The following is a 17,047-nucleotide window of genomic DNA, read 5'->3' on the forward strand; positions in this document are numbered from 1 at the left end:
CAGTGGCTCTGTTTAGTTGCTAGCCTTATAGATGTGAAGAACCATATACTTTTGCTATTCCATTAAGTACCTATTCAAATGGGTATATTGCTGAAATTAAACAGCACTGGATTGCCTTAGTCTCAATAGCATTGATATTGTGTGTTTAGAAGAGTCTGTTTGCTCCAATCATAATAGAGTACATTTCTTCAATGAAGAAGTACAAAGATGCTCTTCCTAGTCTGTACGAGGAGCTAGGCACCAAATTAAGAACCTCAAAATTAATAATCACTGGATTGTTACCTGAGACACACGTGGATTGGGAGACAACAGGTAAGATTAGAGAAGTGAAGGCTTGGTGCAGACGGGTGCTCGAAGTGGGTTCCGTTGGGACAGTCTACATTTGAACCATGCAGGGACCAATGTTCTTGTGAGCTGCATATCTAGGGAAATAATGATGATTTTAAACTCAGTAGTGGGAGGTAACAGAAATCATAGTATAATTAAATTTTACATTTAGTTTGAGGGAGAGAAAATCCCAGATCAGTATTTTAAACTTAAATAAGGGCAAATATGAGGGTATAAAAGCAGAGCTAGCTAACGAGAACTGGCAAATTAGGTTAAGAAATCAGTCAGTTGAAAGATAGTGGCAGATATTTAAGGGGATCTTTCAGAATAGAGAAATTATGGACTCTCTGATGAGAATGAAAAATTCCAAGGGAAGGACCCAACATCCATAGGTTAAAAAAAAGTTAAAAGTAGCATCAAAACTTAAACCAACAGAACATAATTTCACAAAGATGAAGAGCCAATCAGAAGATTGAACGGAACATATAAAACAGCCACAAATAATTAAGAGATTAATAAGGCAAAATTAGAATATGAGATAGCTAGCCAGAAATATAAAAAGAAATAAGAGTTTCTGCAGGAAATCTTCAGAAAAGAGTTAACAAACTGAGCATTGGTACCAAAGGAAGTGAGCATGGAGGATTAATAATAGAAAACGAGGAGATGGCAGATGAGTTACTGTGCAGCATTCTTCACTCTGGAGGATACAAGTGACATCCCAGATGGAGCTCAAAATTGAAAATTTGAAAGGAAGGAGGAAGTTGGAAAAATTACAATCTCAAGAAGGTGGTGATGAGCAACTTTTTGTAGCTGGAGCCTGACAAGCCTCAGGATCCTAATGGATTCATCTTACTCAATTAAAAGAAGTGGCTAATGAGATAGTTGATGTGTTGGTTTTAATATTCCAGAATTCCCAAGGTTCAAGGGTGATTCCATCAAATTGGAAATTACCAAGTATAACTCCTTTACTCAAAAAGCAAGGGAAACAGAAAGCAGAAAATTCCAGGCCAGGTAGCTTGATATCTGTCATTGGGATAATGGTCAGAGCTATAATTAAGGATGTTATATTAGGGCAGCTAGAGAAATTCAAGGCATCAGACACAGTCAGTGTGCTTTTAATGAGAGAGAAATCATGTTTGACCACTTCATTGGAGTTCTTTAAAGAATCTGCTGTGGTAGTTAGAAAAATAAATTGTAAAGAGGACATAAAGGGATGCAAATAGGTTATGTGAGCAAAGATCTGGCAAATGAGGTATAATGTGGGAGATTGTTAAATTGTCCATTTTAGCAAGGCAAAAGTCGGAGCATTACCTAAATGGTGAGAATTGCAAAGCTCTGAGATGTAAATAGATCTGGGTATCCTAGTGCATGATTTGCAAAAGGCTAATGTGTATGTACGGTGAGTAATTACAATAGCTAACAAAATATTATTGTTTTTTGCTATGGAAATTGAATACAAAAGCAGGAAGGTTATGTTACAGTTGTATCGAGCATTGGTGAGACCTCATCTGCAGTAGCTTTCTCCTTATGAAGGCAGGATTTTTTCTTCTGCTGGTACATGATGATGTTAATGCTTTGGCAATAGTGCAGTGAAGGTTTATGAGACTATTACCTGGAATGGGTGAATTACCTTATGAAAGCTTAGGCTTGTATCTGTTGCAGTTTAGAAGAGTGAGAGGGAATTTAATTGAAATTGATCCTGAGAGACTTTGACGGGGTGGGTGTGGAGAGAACATTTCCCTGTGGAAGAATCTAGATCTCAGGATCACTGTTTAAAAGCAAACGGTCACCCATTCAATTAGAGATGAGATGGATTTTTTTTCTCTTAGAACTTTCTTCTTAATAGGGCAGTGGAAGCAGTGCCTTAAAATATATAGAAAGATATGGCTTATGGATGAAAAGGAGTGAGGATAAAAGCATGTTAGATTGGCAGATCGTCGAATATGATGAATTTCAGGTCATTGTTGGACTTTTATTGGGAGTAAATATAAGTGCTTTGGAATGGGTACAGGGAACACAATTTCTTTATTTAATGATGAAATAAACTAATGGGTTATAGCATGCACTGAGGGGAATTGCAAATGGCCCAGGAAGATATTAAGAAGCACACACTGGAAGTCTAAAATAAAAACATAGAATGTGGAAATACTCCACAGATCAGGCAGTATCTCTGGAGAGGGATGCAGAGTTCAAGTTGTGGCCGCTATTTCCCACACCAAATCCTACTCTCCCCTTGGTTATTTGTTAGAATGTCTCCACAGATTCTCTGTTAGCTTGCCTGAGGTCATCCTCCACGTGTATGTCTGGGCAGAGTTTTGAATGGCTCATTCAAACTGATTCCAAACAAGACCTTGTGATGCTGCTAACTTTTCATCAGAACAGGAAGGAAGAGGAAGATAAGGTGGAGAGCAGAATGGGCAGGCTGATGGCAAGTGCAATTTAAAGTGCAGAAAGTGATTAGTAGCTTTTAGGGAACAGCAGGCCACTGAAGAGTGTGGATCAGCAGAGAAAATCAGCAGTTCAGAATCTTAACTGTAGAAAGCTCACATTGAAAGGCTGACAGATAATTATTGAAACTTAAAATAATACACAAAAATGTGAGTGAATGAATGGTTAATCTGTAGAAAGCATTGTTTGGGCTGGCTTAGGAATCCTGTATTGGCAAAGTCAGAGTAGAACAAAAATATTTTGGGATGGTAGTTGTGCTGAACAGCTATAGGTTCAAGAAGAAACTTGAAAACCTGGAGCTATTTCAGTCAGAACAGAGAAGTTAATAAGAGGTTCATTAGAATTATTATTTATTTTGGTGAGATAAAGAGGAAAAGATTTCCTCTTTTTAGAGAATTAGTCCCACGAGATCATTGATTTAAAATCATATGATGGAAGAGAGACAAGGAGGGTTTCAAAATCTTTTTCACCAAGAGGTTGTTGGAGAATGGAATATTTGTTATGAAGGAAATATCTGAGCCAGAAACATTTTTTCTTTACATAGGGAGCATGATATAGCAAACTCGGGTTTGAACTACTGCAGCAAAGAGGTGCAGGGGATAATGGGCTCCCTGAGTATTATAATTTTCTATGATTCTAGCAGTTGTCAATCTCAGGAAGTGACAATTAAAAGATTAGGAGCACAACATTTTCACAGCAAAAGATACTTGATTCAAAGTCAGGCCTGCACCTTTGGAAACACATTATAAAATCATATCCAAATATGTATGACTTCATATGAGAATTATTTGGAAACAACCACAGCTTTCATACCAAAAATTATGTTTGATTCTTTGGAATTAAGTTACAATCTGCCTGGTACATGGAAGAACATTTAGCTCCTTTCTATTAGAAGGTATGCCAAAAAATAGGATTTTATCCTTTTAGGTGTGCTGAACATGTGCAGTATATTGTGCTGATATCCACTCCAAACTCTGGAAAAAAAAATTTGGAGGACTGGGCAAAAATACAATAAAAGTGGTGCACTGGCATTTTGCACACCGATTACAGTTTCCGATGGAACCTTGATGCAAAGCTTGCAGCTGCCACGTCATTGCTGCACTGATTCCTGGAAGTAAGTCGACATTTAAAGAACCTTACTCCGTGGCAGTCAGAGTACAGTGTCAGCAAAAGTAGCGTGGAGGAGGTGAGGAGATGATGCTCTTCCTTGTGCCTAGGTAGCAATGGACTGCATGTTGACGGTAACCGCCTAGCCAGTGTAGGGTGCAGGTTGATCAAGGAGGCCGTGATAGCAGCATGCAGTGCTAAGTGAAGGACCACCAGTGAAATAGTTAACACAAGGCTGACACAATAATGTGTGTCTAGGTTAATAATCTGTAACTGAAGCCCCTGTCTCTCTCCTCAGGTTGCAGATGATGGTTATGGTGTTTCTTACATCATTGTTGGAGACCACCTCATCAACTTCCATATCTCCTGCAAAGTCTCCAGCCCCCTAACGGTAAATTTTAGCACTCATCCTTGCTTTTCCCTACATTTACTGGTGCAGGGTTATGCTTTCATTAGTCATTTTTTGCTTCTCTTCCAGCATTTAACGTTACAGAAAGCTAAGGGGATGCATTCATTGTACAACTTGTACATACCTTGTGTTTTGTTCATTTGTTTATTGTCCCTCTTTTGGGTCACTCATTTTCACTGCATTATCTGACAGAGCAAGAAGGTAGCTTCTAATTGGCAGTACCATCCTAATTACAGTAAAACTCCAATAGTCTGGTACCCTGGGACTTCAGTGGTGCTGGACTACCAGGTTTTCTGGACTACTGCATGTTACTTTTACATGTTACACAGTATAATAAATTTTTCCAGTAAGGTAAAGGGAGCAGGAAATATTCAAGCATTCTGGACCCCAGCTTCGGCTACAAACCCACCCATGTTCCTGACCCCTGGTGTTCCAGACTCCAGCCGTGCCTCCGGCCCACAATCCAGACCCAGGCCCTGGCTCACACTCAGCTAATGAGGGAGGTAGATGCTGAACTGTCAGGTTTTCCAAACAATTGGATTAGATTAGTTTATTGTCATGTACACTAGGATGCAATGAAATTCCTTGCTCATGTGAAGCTGACAGAGTAATTGATGATAATAAATACAACAATAATTACAGCAATGAGTGCAATATAACAGAATGGTGCAAAGATTGTAGTGCAATCTGAAGGAGTGCAAAAAGAAATGCTGAAGTGCCAATAATGGAATAATGGGTAGATTTAAGAGACTGAGAATGTGGCAGCATCACTGGGAGGTGGGATGTGAAAGAGGTGATTGGTTCAGAAGTCTGATAGCAGCAAGGAAGAAGCTGTTCTTGAGTCTACTGGATTTTCAGAGTTTTATTCTAGTTGCTACCTGGTATGCAGCCAGGAAGGCTTAATCAATTCTTTCCCCGGTCTTCGGATCTCTCCTGCCTGTTGCAAAATGCCTTGTTCCTCAAATCATACAATATTTGAATGATATTGTGAACAAAAACCCAAAAATAACCCATTTATCCCTTCTCTCGGTTTTCTCTCTGTTTGCTCATCCTCAATCCGTGCCGGCATATTACTCCAAATCCTATGTGCTTTAATTTTTTGTTTAATACCCCCTTGTGTGGCACCTTATCAACATTGTTCTGAAATCTCAAACACATTACATTTAACTAGCAGCAAAAAAACAAAAATGCTGGAGGAACTCAGCGGGTCAAGCAGCATCTGCAGAGGGAAATGTGGACAGTCGATGTTTTGGGTTGAGACCCTTCATCTGGACTGAGTTGAAGTGTCTCAGTTTTTTATTTTTGCTCCAGATTCCAGCATCCACAGTCTCTTGTTCTCTACATTACATTAACTAGTTTACCCCTTTCAGTTCTTCTAGTTACAACCTCAAAGAACTCTGTTTTCCCTTTTGTAAATCTATGTTGACTCTGTCAGGTTCTATTCATAGATTCCAAATTTCCTGTCACCACTTAATAATAGTTTCCAGCGTTCTCCCCACAACTCGTGACAGGCTAACTGGCCCATAGTTCGCTGTTTATCCCTTCTTTCTTAAATAGTAGTGTTACATTTGCTGGAATATGCCAGTTAGCATTGTATCATGAGCAAACTATGATAAGTTAGACAATCCCCTCATCTAAATAATTGACATAGATTATGAACAACTAGGGCCCCAGCACCCATCCATGTGGCACATCACTGGTCTCAGCCTCCTAAACCAAAGCATGACCCCTCCCTCTATCTTCTGTTCATTAACTATCCTAACCCCATGCTATTATATAACCCTCAATACTGTGCTAATTTTATTAACTGATATATTGTGTGATGCCTTATTAGAGGGCTTAGAGTCATAGAGCACAGAAACGGGCCCTTCGGCCCATCTAGTTCATGCCAACCTGATCTTCTGACAAGTCCCCTTGACCTGCACCTGGACCATATCCCTCCAAACCCCTCCCATCCATGTACCTATCCAAACTTCTCTTAAATGTTACAATTGAACCCATATCCATCACTTCCATTGGCAGCTTGTTCCACACTCGCACCATCCTCTGAGTGAAGAAGGTCCCCCCCTCAGATTCCCCTTATATATTTCACCTTTCACCCTAAACCTATGTCCTCTAGTTCCAGTCTCATCCAGCCTTAGAGGGAAAAGCCTGTATGCATTCACTCTATCTATACCCCTCATAATTTTGTATAAGGTCTCCCCTCATTCTCCTGTGCGCCAGGGAATACTATTCAACTTTTCACTATAACTTGGGTCCTCAAGTCCCAGCAACATCCTTGTAAATTTTCTCTGTACTCTTTCAAGCTTATTGATATCTTTCCTGTAGGTAGGTGACCAGAAATACTCACAATACTCTAAATTCAGCCTTCACCAACATCTTGTACAACCTTCAACATAACATCCCAACTCCTGTACCTCATGCCCTGATTTATGAAGGCCAAAGTGCCAAAAGCTCTCTTTATGACCCTATCTACCTGTGAAGCCACTTTCAAGGAACTACGGATCTGTATTCCTAGGTCCCTTTGTTCTACCGCACACCTCACCATTCACTGTGTAAGTCTTACCCTAGCTTGTCCCCCAAAGTGCAACACCTCACACTTATCTGCATTAAATTCCATTTGCCATTTTTCAGCCCATTTTCCTTGCTGGTCAAGATTACACTGCAAGCTTTGATAGCCTTCTTCGTTGTCCACTACGCCCCCAGTCTTGGTCTCATCCACAATTTTTGCTGATCCAGTTTACATTATCATCTAAATCATTAATATAAATGATAACCAGCAACAGACCCAGCACTGATTGCTATGGCACACCACTAGTCACAGGCCTCCAGTCAGAGAGACAACCATCCACTATCACGCTCTGGCTTCTCCCGCTAAGCCAATGTTGAATCCAATTGGCTATTTCATCCTGAATGTCGTGACTTAACCTTCTGGACCAGCCTCCCATGTGGGACTTTGTCAACATGGACTTTAGCAAGGCCTTTGACAATGTCCACTGCCTTTACCTCATCAACCTTCTTGGTAGCCTCCACGAAGGACTCTATAAAATTGGTTGGACATGATCAACCATGCACAAAGCCATGTTGACTATCCCTAATCAGGCCCTGTCCATCCAAATACATGTATATCCTGTCCCTTAGAATACCTTCCAATAATTTACCCACAACTGATGTCATGCTCACCAGCCTATAATTTCCTGGCTTATTCTAAGAGCCTTTGTTGAACAATGGAATAACATTAGCTATCCTCCAGTCTTCCGGCACCTCACCTGTGGCTAAAGACATTTTAAATATCTCTGCCAGGGCTCCTGCAATTTCTGCACTAGCCTCCCACAAGATCTGAGGGGACACCTTATCTGGCCCTGGGGATTTATCCACCTTCATTCGCCTCAAGACAGGCAGCACCCACCTTCCATAATTTGGATACGGTCCATGACCTCATTATTGTTTTGCTTCAGTTTTATAGTCTCTGTATCTGTCTCCAGAGTAAATACGGATGCAAAAAATTCATTTAAGATCTCTCCCATCTCTTTCGGCTCCATGCAAAGATGACCATGCTGATCTTCAAGAGGACCAATTTTGTCCCTTGCTACCCTCTTGCTCTTAATATAGCTATAGAAACCTTTAGGATTCTCTTTCACCCTGTCTGCCAGAGCAACCGCATGTCCTTTTGTTTTTTGCCCTCCTGATTTCTCTCTCGTGTTCTCTTGCATTTCTTATACTCAAGCGCCTCATTTGACCCTAACTGCCTATATCTGAATGTGCCGCTTCCTTTGTATTTACTAGGGCCTCGATATCCCTCTATAACCAAGGTTCCCTAAACCTGTTAACCTTGCCTTTTATTCTAATAGGAACATACAGATTCTGTACTCTCAGTATTTCACTTTTGAAACCCTCCCACTTACCTAGCATCTCTTTGCTCGAAAACAACCGATCCCAATCCACGCCTGACAGATCCCTTTTGATGCCATCAAAATTGGCCTTCCTCCAGTGTAGAATCTCAACTTGAGGACCAGTCCTATCCTTCTCCATAATTATCTTGAAACTAATGGAATTATGTTCACTAGATCCAAAGTGTTCCCCTACACACACTTCTGTCATCTGCCCTGTCTCATTCCCCAAGAGGAGATCCAGTATCACGCTCTGTCTAGTTGGGACCTCTGCATATTGATTGAGGAAACTTTCCAGATCACATTTGACAAACACTATCCAATCCTTTTACATTATGGGAGTCCCAGTCAATACATGGAAAGTTTAAAGATAACTTACTATCCCCAACCTTATTTTTCTTGCAACTGTGCTCTCTCTACAAATTTGTTCCTCTAAATCCTGCTGACTATTGGGAGGTTTATAATATAGTCACATTAACATGGTTATCCCTTTCTTATTCTTCAGTTCTACCCATATTGCTTCAGTAGACGAACCCTCCAGTATGTCCTTGATGAGTAATGCCACCCCTCCCCCTTTAGTACCTCCCCCCATCATGTCTAAAACATTGGAACCCCAAACATTGAGCTGCCAGTCCTGCCTCTCCTGCAACCAAGTCTCACTAATGGCCACAACATCATAATTCCACCTGTCGATCCATGCTCTAAGTTCATCTCTCTTACCTACAATACTCCTTGCATTGAAATAGACGCAACTTAGAACATCAGTCCCACCATGCTTATCAACCAGTTGGTTTCTGTCTCTGCTTGTAGGCTTAACAGCTACTTTCCCCACAGTCACTCCACTTACCCTGCCTGCCACTCTGGTTTCCACCCCCCTGCAACTCTAGTTTAAACACACACCCCCCTCCCCCCCCCACCCCCCCCCACCCCCCCCAAGCAACACTAGCAAATCTTGCCGCAAGGATATTGGTCCCCCTTCGGTTCAGGTGCAAACCGTCCCATTTGTACAGGTCCCTCCTGCCCTGGAAGAGAGCCCAATGATCCAAAAATCTTAAGCCGTCCCTGCTACACAATCTCCTTAGCCCCGTGTTAAACTGGACTATCTTCCTATTTCTTGCCTCACTAGCACGTGACCTTCTGAAATTCCAAATGCACTACAGCAACTAGTTGGCCCGTATCTATTCTACTAGTTACTACCTCAAAAAAAGTTCCAATGAATTTATCAAATGTGTATTCCCTTTTTAAAAAAAAGTCCTCATTGGCTCTGCCCAATGTTATCTATGGCTCCAATTTATTCTATGTGGATTCCAATTGAAATTCCATCCTTTGCAGTTCAGATCCATCCATGACCACAACTATGTTCAAACTGTCCAGCATTCTTCAAGTAACTATTCTCATTGCATACTGAGATCCACTTTAAAGCCGTACGTGGATACTTGCATGCTCTTGACTGCTGCAATGGCACTGACACACAAAAAAACATATGATGAAGGGTCATTTGCCCTAAAGCATTAACTGTTTCTCTCTCCGCAGACGCAGCCTGACTTGCTGAGTATCGCAGCATTTTCTGTTTTTCTTTCAGATTTGAAGTCGACTCGTTTATTGTCATATGTGTAAGCACAGTGAGGAACAGGCACAATGGAAAAACTTGCAGCAGTATCACAGGGACTTAAATTCAGACAACACATAGAAGATTTTACAGTGAAGAAAAGACTGTGCAAAACAAGACATTAGTGTAAAAAAAAATTCAGAAACAAGTCCATGGTAGTGCAAGACATGATCTGTAATGTTCCGTTGCTGAGGTAGTGTTAGGGTTGTGCAGGTTGGTTCAAGAACCTGATGGTTGTAGGAAAGTAGCTGTTCCTGAACCTGGTGGTGTGGGACTCCAGGCTTCTATACCTCCTGCCTAAAGGTAACAGGAAGAAGAGGGGATGACTTCGATGATCCAGCATCTCCAGTTCTTTATTGCTTCTTTAAAAAAAGATGGAAGAATGGGTTCTAAATGTTCTAGATATAAGATCTTCATAAAAGACCAGGAATGGGAGTAGGAGGGAGAGTAGTGGTGTTAATGTGAAGATTTCAGTACTGGAGAGATCAAGGACTCAATCCATCTGTTTAGGGTTGAGGAACACTATCAGAACTTCTATAGACTGCCAACTAGATTGAAGGAAAATTTGAGTAAGCTTGAGGAATTTATTCTCCAAGACAAGTGGTTAGGAGCTGCTGGGGAGCTCGTGAGGTTGGATTCAATTGATTCTTTCAATGGGGAGCTGGATGAGTATTGAAAGGTGGGGTATTTGTAAGGCCAAGGAGAGAGAGCAGGAGAGTGGGACTAGCTTGATCAGCTATTGACTTGATGGGTTCAGGGCCTCCTGCAGTGCTGTAACCATTTTGTGATTCTACAGTTCAGAGGGGAGAGGGAGATGCACCAGAGGCTAGAGGCAGACTTCTGACAACTCTCTTTCTCTCTATCATTGCCACTTGACCTGCTGGTTGCTTCCATCATTTTCTTTTGGAGCCTAAGGACCAAGTTGATAGGCTAGAAATACGAAGGAGTATTAATTTCAAACTGAAATGTTGTCAGCGAATCCAAACAAAGAGAACATCAATGCTTAACCTTTAGTAAATTAGACTCCAGTGGAAAATCACATTCACTGTGAGAGGAGACAGCATTAATACACATGAAGAAAATGAGGTATCTAGTTCAGAATATATACTGATTAATTCTTTTCTCCTTTTACTTTCTGAAAGGACGCTCATCGTTTTGGCAGAAACATCTCCCAAGCAATGTTAGACATCATTGCACTCTTCAATTTGGATGGGAAAAAGCCCCAAGTGTAGTAATCCTACCTGCCTGACACAGCAAAAGGGAGAAAAACAAAACAATGAGGATCTTGCACATCTAGAGTTGTTTAAGCATCTGTCTTCTGAAGGACTTAGCGTGCGTATGCACTGTTTTTTGTGTCAACTTTATTTATTCATTTGTGTCATGGGGCTAATTTTTAAATTAAAAGAACAAAAAGCAACAACAATGCAAAAGAAAGGGATTTATGTTGAAATTCTGGTGTGTGTAAGAGACTGGGCTTGAACTTAATAACTAAAATTCTTTTTTCTGTTTTGAAAAGACAGGCTTATTATATATTACCCTTCTACATATTTTGTGTTAACCAGCAGAGTTTGTGCTGATTTGCCTGCACACCCCTGGGATATGCAGCAACACTGCAGTGAGTTTTCCCTCATTTAACCTTGGGATTGAAAGGATACCAGTATTGGGGACAATCAGCAATTTAGTAAGGTTTGCTGGACCCAGTGTAGAGTGGCAAATAACCTTGCAACTGTGGAGCTTTATTGCAGGGCCCATAATCATTGGTGTGAGTGGGGCTGTGAAAAGTTTTAATACAAGAACTTACTGCAGATTTCTGGTTGGTTAGGGACAAAAAGAATGCAATCACTTTACCCCTCCTTAGATCATTAGTGAGGAAGTAGTGTTTCATTTGAAGTCTGACGGAGAGAGAGGATTACTGTTCCCACTCTATATCAATGAATGGGTATAGACCTTCCCAACCCTCTAGCTGTAACTGTAGTTCAATTTTAAAAACTGTGGCAGCTTGGAAAAAGTAACTCTCCATTCCCTGCCTGTCCATATATCTGTCTACATGCCTCTTAAATGTTACTATTATATCTACTTCAAACACCTCCCTTGGCAGCACGTTACCGGCACCTACCACTCTACCACTCTGTAAAACAAAACTTTCCTCGCAAATCAGCTTTAAACTCTTCCCCCCCCCCCCACCTTAAAACTATGCACTCAAATACTTGACATTTCCACCCTCTATCTACTCTGTCTATGCCTCTCATAGTTTTATATACTTTGATCAGTTTGCCCCTCGGCCTCCAACACTCTAGAGAAAACAACCAAGTTTGTCCAACCTCTCCTTCTAGCTAATACTCTCCAATCCAAGGAACATACTGGTAAACCTCTTCTGCACCCTCTCCAAAGCCATGACATCCCTTCTGTAGTGTGGCAACCAGAACTGAAGACATTACTCCAAATGTGGCCGAACCATGGCTTTACACAGTTGCAATGTGACTTCCCGACAATCGTACTCAATGTCCCGACCAATGAATGCAAGCATGCCTTAATATATTCATCTTTGCATTTTGTTCAGTGCACTAAATCTGTGCCATCACCATTTTTTAAAAAAAAGAGCATGAGAGATCTCTTCTGAAAGTCTCCGTTCAAATCTAGATTGAGTAAGAGTCCAGTAGTAGGTGAAGAATCTATTTGCATGCCAAAAGTGCACAGCAGATCAGTAGCTTAATGGTTAGATGACCCAGTTATGAGGATAGCTACCCTAAGAAGAACCAGAATGGTGCATCAATTCCAGTGGGAATTGAAAGGAAACCTACCTATGGTGTTTTGTTCCAGTGTAAGGGAACTTAATGTGACCTATCCACACATATTAAATATGAAGCCCTCTTTGGACTCCTGGGCATTGCTGTGTTTTTATTTTAGACTTTTTACTGTCTTTGATAAAACATTCTGTGCCATTATTTTCCCAAAGTTTTTTTTATAAGGTATTAATTTCAAGCTCTGTCTGTTGAAGCTGGTGCCTTCAATGCAAGTTATTAAAACTATAACTGACTTTGTTTTCATTAAACTGGACCTCTGGTTAGCCAGCATTCCTTTTCTCCATGTGGACAGTCCTTGCTTTTCACATTTTCTGTGGGACATTAATTGCAAGAACCTGATGCAGGTTGAATCCGATTGAAACAAATTTCACCAGAGCTGTGATATGGGGTAGGTTGGGGAGTTCTGGATTGAATAAGAAATGGTAGTCGAGTCAGACCAGTAGGTTTGGATGGTTCTCGGCAGGACCCCTGTGCATTGCTCATCTCTACCCATGATGTAGCAATATCCTAAATATGTTGGGGGAGATTTCCTTTATTTTTATCCAAGTCATAAATGCATGTTTTGCTAAAGCACTTAATCATATTGTTTCCCTGTAAAATAGGAGGTTTTCTTTACTCCACCGTCCATTTTATAATAATGTTAAAATTCCAACCTTGTCTTGCCACCACCCTTTGTTGCCCTCCATGGACCTAATCTTGCCTGGATTGAAACCAAAGGACGGAGCATGTGTTAACACCGATGTGAATGACTGGCTAACCAGGAGTTTAAGGCTGGCTCTAACACCATGCAGTTGTACTGTTTTTGAATATATTCCACTACATTAGTAATTCTGTAAAGGCATTCCTGTGAGACGTTAGGCCTATCTGGCAGGAGAGCGACACCAAATAGAAGAAATACATGAGGCCTTAAATACACAAAATAGCTAAATACGTGTGGAATTAAGAGGTAATTTTAATTATAAGTAAATGACAATCACATTTATAATAACTTATTGTGATACTTTCAAAAAAAAAACTCCTTTATAGTTGACCAAAAGCAGAGCTGAGATCCTGTTTCTTAGTAGGATTGGAAAGGAACCTCCCTGTGACACTTAATAGGGAAAAAGAAATATGTGGGAGATTTATTCTGGCAAGGGTTATTTTTTTACAATCATTTTATTTTTCTTTGTCTTTAGGAAGATGTATCACACCCTGCACAATTATTTCACATTGTTCAGTTTCTTTCTATGACCATTGAGGATGGGGAATTATTACTTTGCTTCATTCAAACACTAAACTGAATGTAGCCCCTGACCCCCATGCTGCACCTTCACAAGTTCGGCACTGCTCAGGCAGTGTTTGCACAGTGGAGCTGTTCAATGTTAATTTTTGCTGTGGTTGTTTAAAGCCGTGCCAATAATTGTGAAGGAAGGTTTTGCCAGTCTCTACTAGGCTGTGTGCTCCTACTGACAGGATATGTGTAAAGGGGTGTTCATCATCTTGTGGGCCTGACATCAGCAGATATTGAGAGTGCATGGCTGTGTAATGAAAAGATAGAGCTTTTATTTCTGCTTTTGTGGGATGGAGGGTAATTGCCAAGGCCACCTTTTCTTGTCCAACTTTAATTGCCCTCGAGGTAGCTGTGAGCCACCACCTTGAACTGCTGCGGTCCGTGTGGTGAGGATATTCTGGCGGTGCTGTTCGGTCACAAGTTGCAAGATTTTGTCATGGTGATAATGAAGGAACGCTGATCTACTTCCAGAATCACAACATTGTGTGATAGAAGGGGAATGTAGAGGTGGTGGTGGCGTTTCCTTGTGCCCATTGCCCCAGTTGATAATTTTTGGAACTGCTGACAGAGATGCCATGGATAGTTGCTGGATTGTTTTTTGTCGATGGGACAGACAGTAGAAGCATTGGAGCAGGTGGTTACGGTGGTGAATAGGTTGCCATCAACTGCACCACCTTGCCCTGGATAGTGAGCTTCCCGAGTGTTATTGAAGCTCCAGGCAGTTGAGGAGTATTCCACCACACACCTTGTTTGTACTTTTGTGGACACTGGGGAAACTGAAGGCAGTCAGCAGGTATTTGCTCATTGCAGGATACCCAGCCTTTTGTAGATAGTTGGGGTTTCAGCGAAAAGAAGAGCCTTGACTCATTACAAATTACAAAGGTCTTCAGTGAATGTGAGAGGGAATTTATTGTTAGTTGTGGCATTTTCCAGTTCTATTTAAATGCTGGTCAATGTTCTGACATGACTAAGGGTGAAGTAAAGTTATGAGAGAATGTCTGAGGCAGTGGGTTTATTTTTCAAGTTAAGCCATTCAACCAACTTGTCTGTAATTCTGAGCTGGGAACCAAAGAATAGTTAGATTTAAAGCTTACCTCTGAATTACTGCACATTATGCAGGTTTTGGTGAAATGTGAACAGGAATTAGTCCCAACTGCACCTGTGAGGCAAGTATTTTGTCATAGTAATTCTTCAGCTTATTTGATTGCAGCAAAACCACCCTTGTTTTCTGAGTGTTTGATCTGCCTGTTCCTAACATAATTTAGGATTTAAATATTTAACTGGTGTTGGGAGCTGGTAAGAATCAGGTTTATCAAATTACGAAGGACTTCTGATACATTGCCAAAGAACATTATAACCAAAGGGCTACATTGTTGGTTTGAAGCTTTGAGTTGCTTTAGCCCATCGACTCTTGACTCTCTGCTGTGGGTATCTTCTACCTTTCAATTTGTGTCATATTAACCATTATTGACCTGAAACCTTTGCAACTTCTCACATCTTTTGGGCAAACCTAGAGTAAGTTAAATTGAACCAGATGTTGGACCATGTGACCACATTATACTACTTCCCCAGTGGGTAACCACAGATTAATGGCTCACAATTAATACTTGGTCAATTGAGGCATTTGCTTCTACCGTGCACCTTGTATGCCAAGGAGGGTTTTATGGACTATCATAATATTTAACAGGAGGGTGGACCATCCCTGAGCTTGGAGATACAACCCCAGTCTCTACTTGCTGGGCCTGTCTCTGTCTCAGAAGCAGGAGCACTTCCACCTGCTGCAGTTGTTGAGGAAGACTGATGAGCATTATACCTCTATTGATAACTTTAAACGCAATTTATATTATCAAAAGCTGCTGCACAATCATACAGGTCTTTTATAAATGACATGTATTTCACCCTTTCTATTCCTCAGCTAATTAAGATAGTGAGCAATTTGACTTGTGTAGCCTGGGGATGGTGCTCCCTGGATTCAGAGTCTGTAAGTTGATCTCAGCCATGGGTTGGACACTCCCTGTGCTCATAAGAGGAGGAAACTTGATGGTTTAGGGTTACCAGTTACTCCCAGTGGAAATGCATGTGCCCTCATCAAAGTCGAGCTCAGCTATGAAAACCCCTCTTTGTCCATCATCACCCTGTTCCAATAAGTAATTTAAAACTCTGCTGAATAAATGACGACAGTGGAAGTCCACTCCTGAGTGCCTTGCTGTTTTTATTGTCGCAATATTAGTTTGGTGCTTTCATAAACCATTTTCCATAGGACCATAGCAAATCTAGCTCCTTATACTGGGATTTAGGGGGGGGTGGGAGGTGAATTTTCATTCCAGGGGCTGCTATTAAAGTCAGAAATTTGTAATTTATTCAACATTGGACAATTGTGAGGGGTCTACTCACCAACTCTAACTTTAAGCCACAGCTTCCTGGTTCCACTTATAGGATTACTGCTGCATAGGACAAGGAATGAACATTCAGCAACCTATGTGTGTTGCTGCTTTGTATTTGAAAATTGGGTTTAACTGCCCAAAAATGGCCCAAGCTTTCAAAACTGGCAAGCTTAAAGTGACAGTTCCTGTAGCTGGTGACTTGTTTATTGCACCACAACAACCAGGTAAAAATAAGGGAGTACAAGTCTAATGTGTAATACATAAATTCAGCCTTCAAAGTTCCTAGATGAAAAGGTGAATTACAGATTTAAATTTTCCTAAACTTTGTCCCTGTGGTTTAACATGTTCCTCTGCAAAGCAGGTGTTTATTGTCACTGCTGTGATTTGCAACTCCCAGATGTTATGTAGGAGTTGAGTGGCAAGAGCAACAATAGGCAGGGAGCTTTAATTCCAGATGTAGCTCAGGCAGAACATTTTAGAGCCAATGCGAGAGCAGCACACTTGTGAGCACATGGCCAGTCTTTCTTGAGCTGCAGTAGCACAAGACTTGTAAGAGCCACACAAAATTGCTGATACAGTTCAAAATACCCATGTGTTTGGTAGGAATGGGATATCGCTCTCCTTTTGGTGCTTGTTTTCAATGTCATTAGAATCATATTGTCTTTGTTAAACTGTGTTTATTTGCCTTTTTTTAAAAAATTCACTTCTTTTGATGTTTGTTTTTGTTTATAAGTGTAAATGCAGGTATCAATGCAATCAGTAAGGGGACACTCAGAAGTAAAACGCCAATTGCCTGAAA

General features: G+C 40.9%; 1 protein-coding gene across 1 annotated transcript in view; it reads left to right on the forward strand.

Moving 5' to 3' along the window:
• Positions 1 to 17,047, forward strand: part of LOC127585683 (carnitine O-palmitoyltransferase 1, liver isoform-like) — a 98,920-nt gene extending 81,873 nt beyond the window's left edge. Inside the window, 2 exon segments of the mRNA XM_052043356.1 lie at positions 4,181 to 4,273; positions 10,933 to 17,047. Of these exon segments, the coding sequence (XP_051899316.1) occupies positions 4,181 to 4,273; positions 10,933 to 11,022 (183 nt within the window). The 3' untranslated portion in view covers positions 11,023 to 17,047.

The sequence above is a fragment of the Pristis pectinata genome, chromosome 33 (assembly GCF_009764475.1).
Source record: "Pristis pectinata isolate sPriPec2 chromosome 33, sPriPec2.1.pri, whole genome shotgun sequence".
NCBI classification, from domain to species: Eukaryota; Metazoa; Chordata; class Chondrichthyes; order Rhinopristiformes; family Pristidae; genus Pristis; species Pristis pectinata.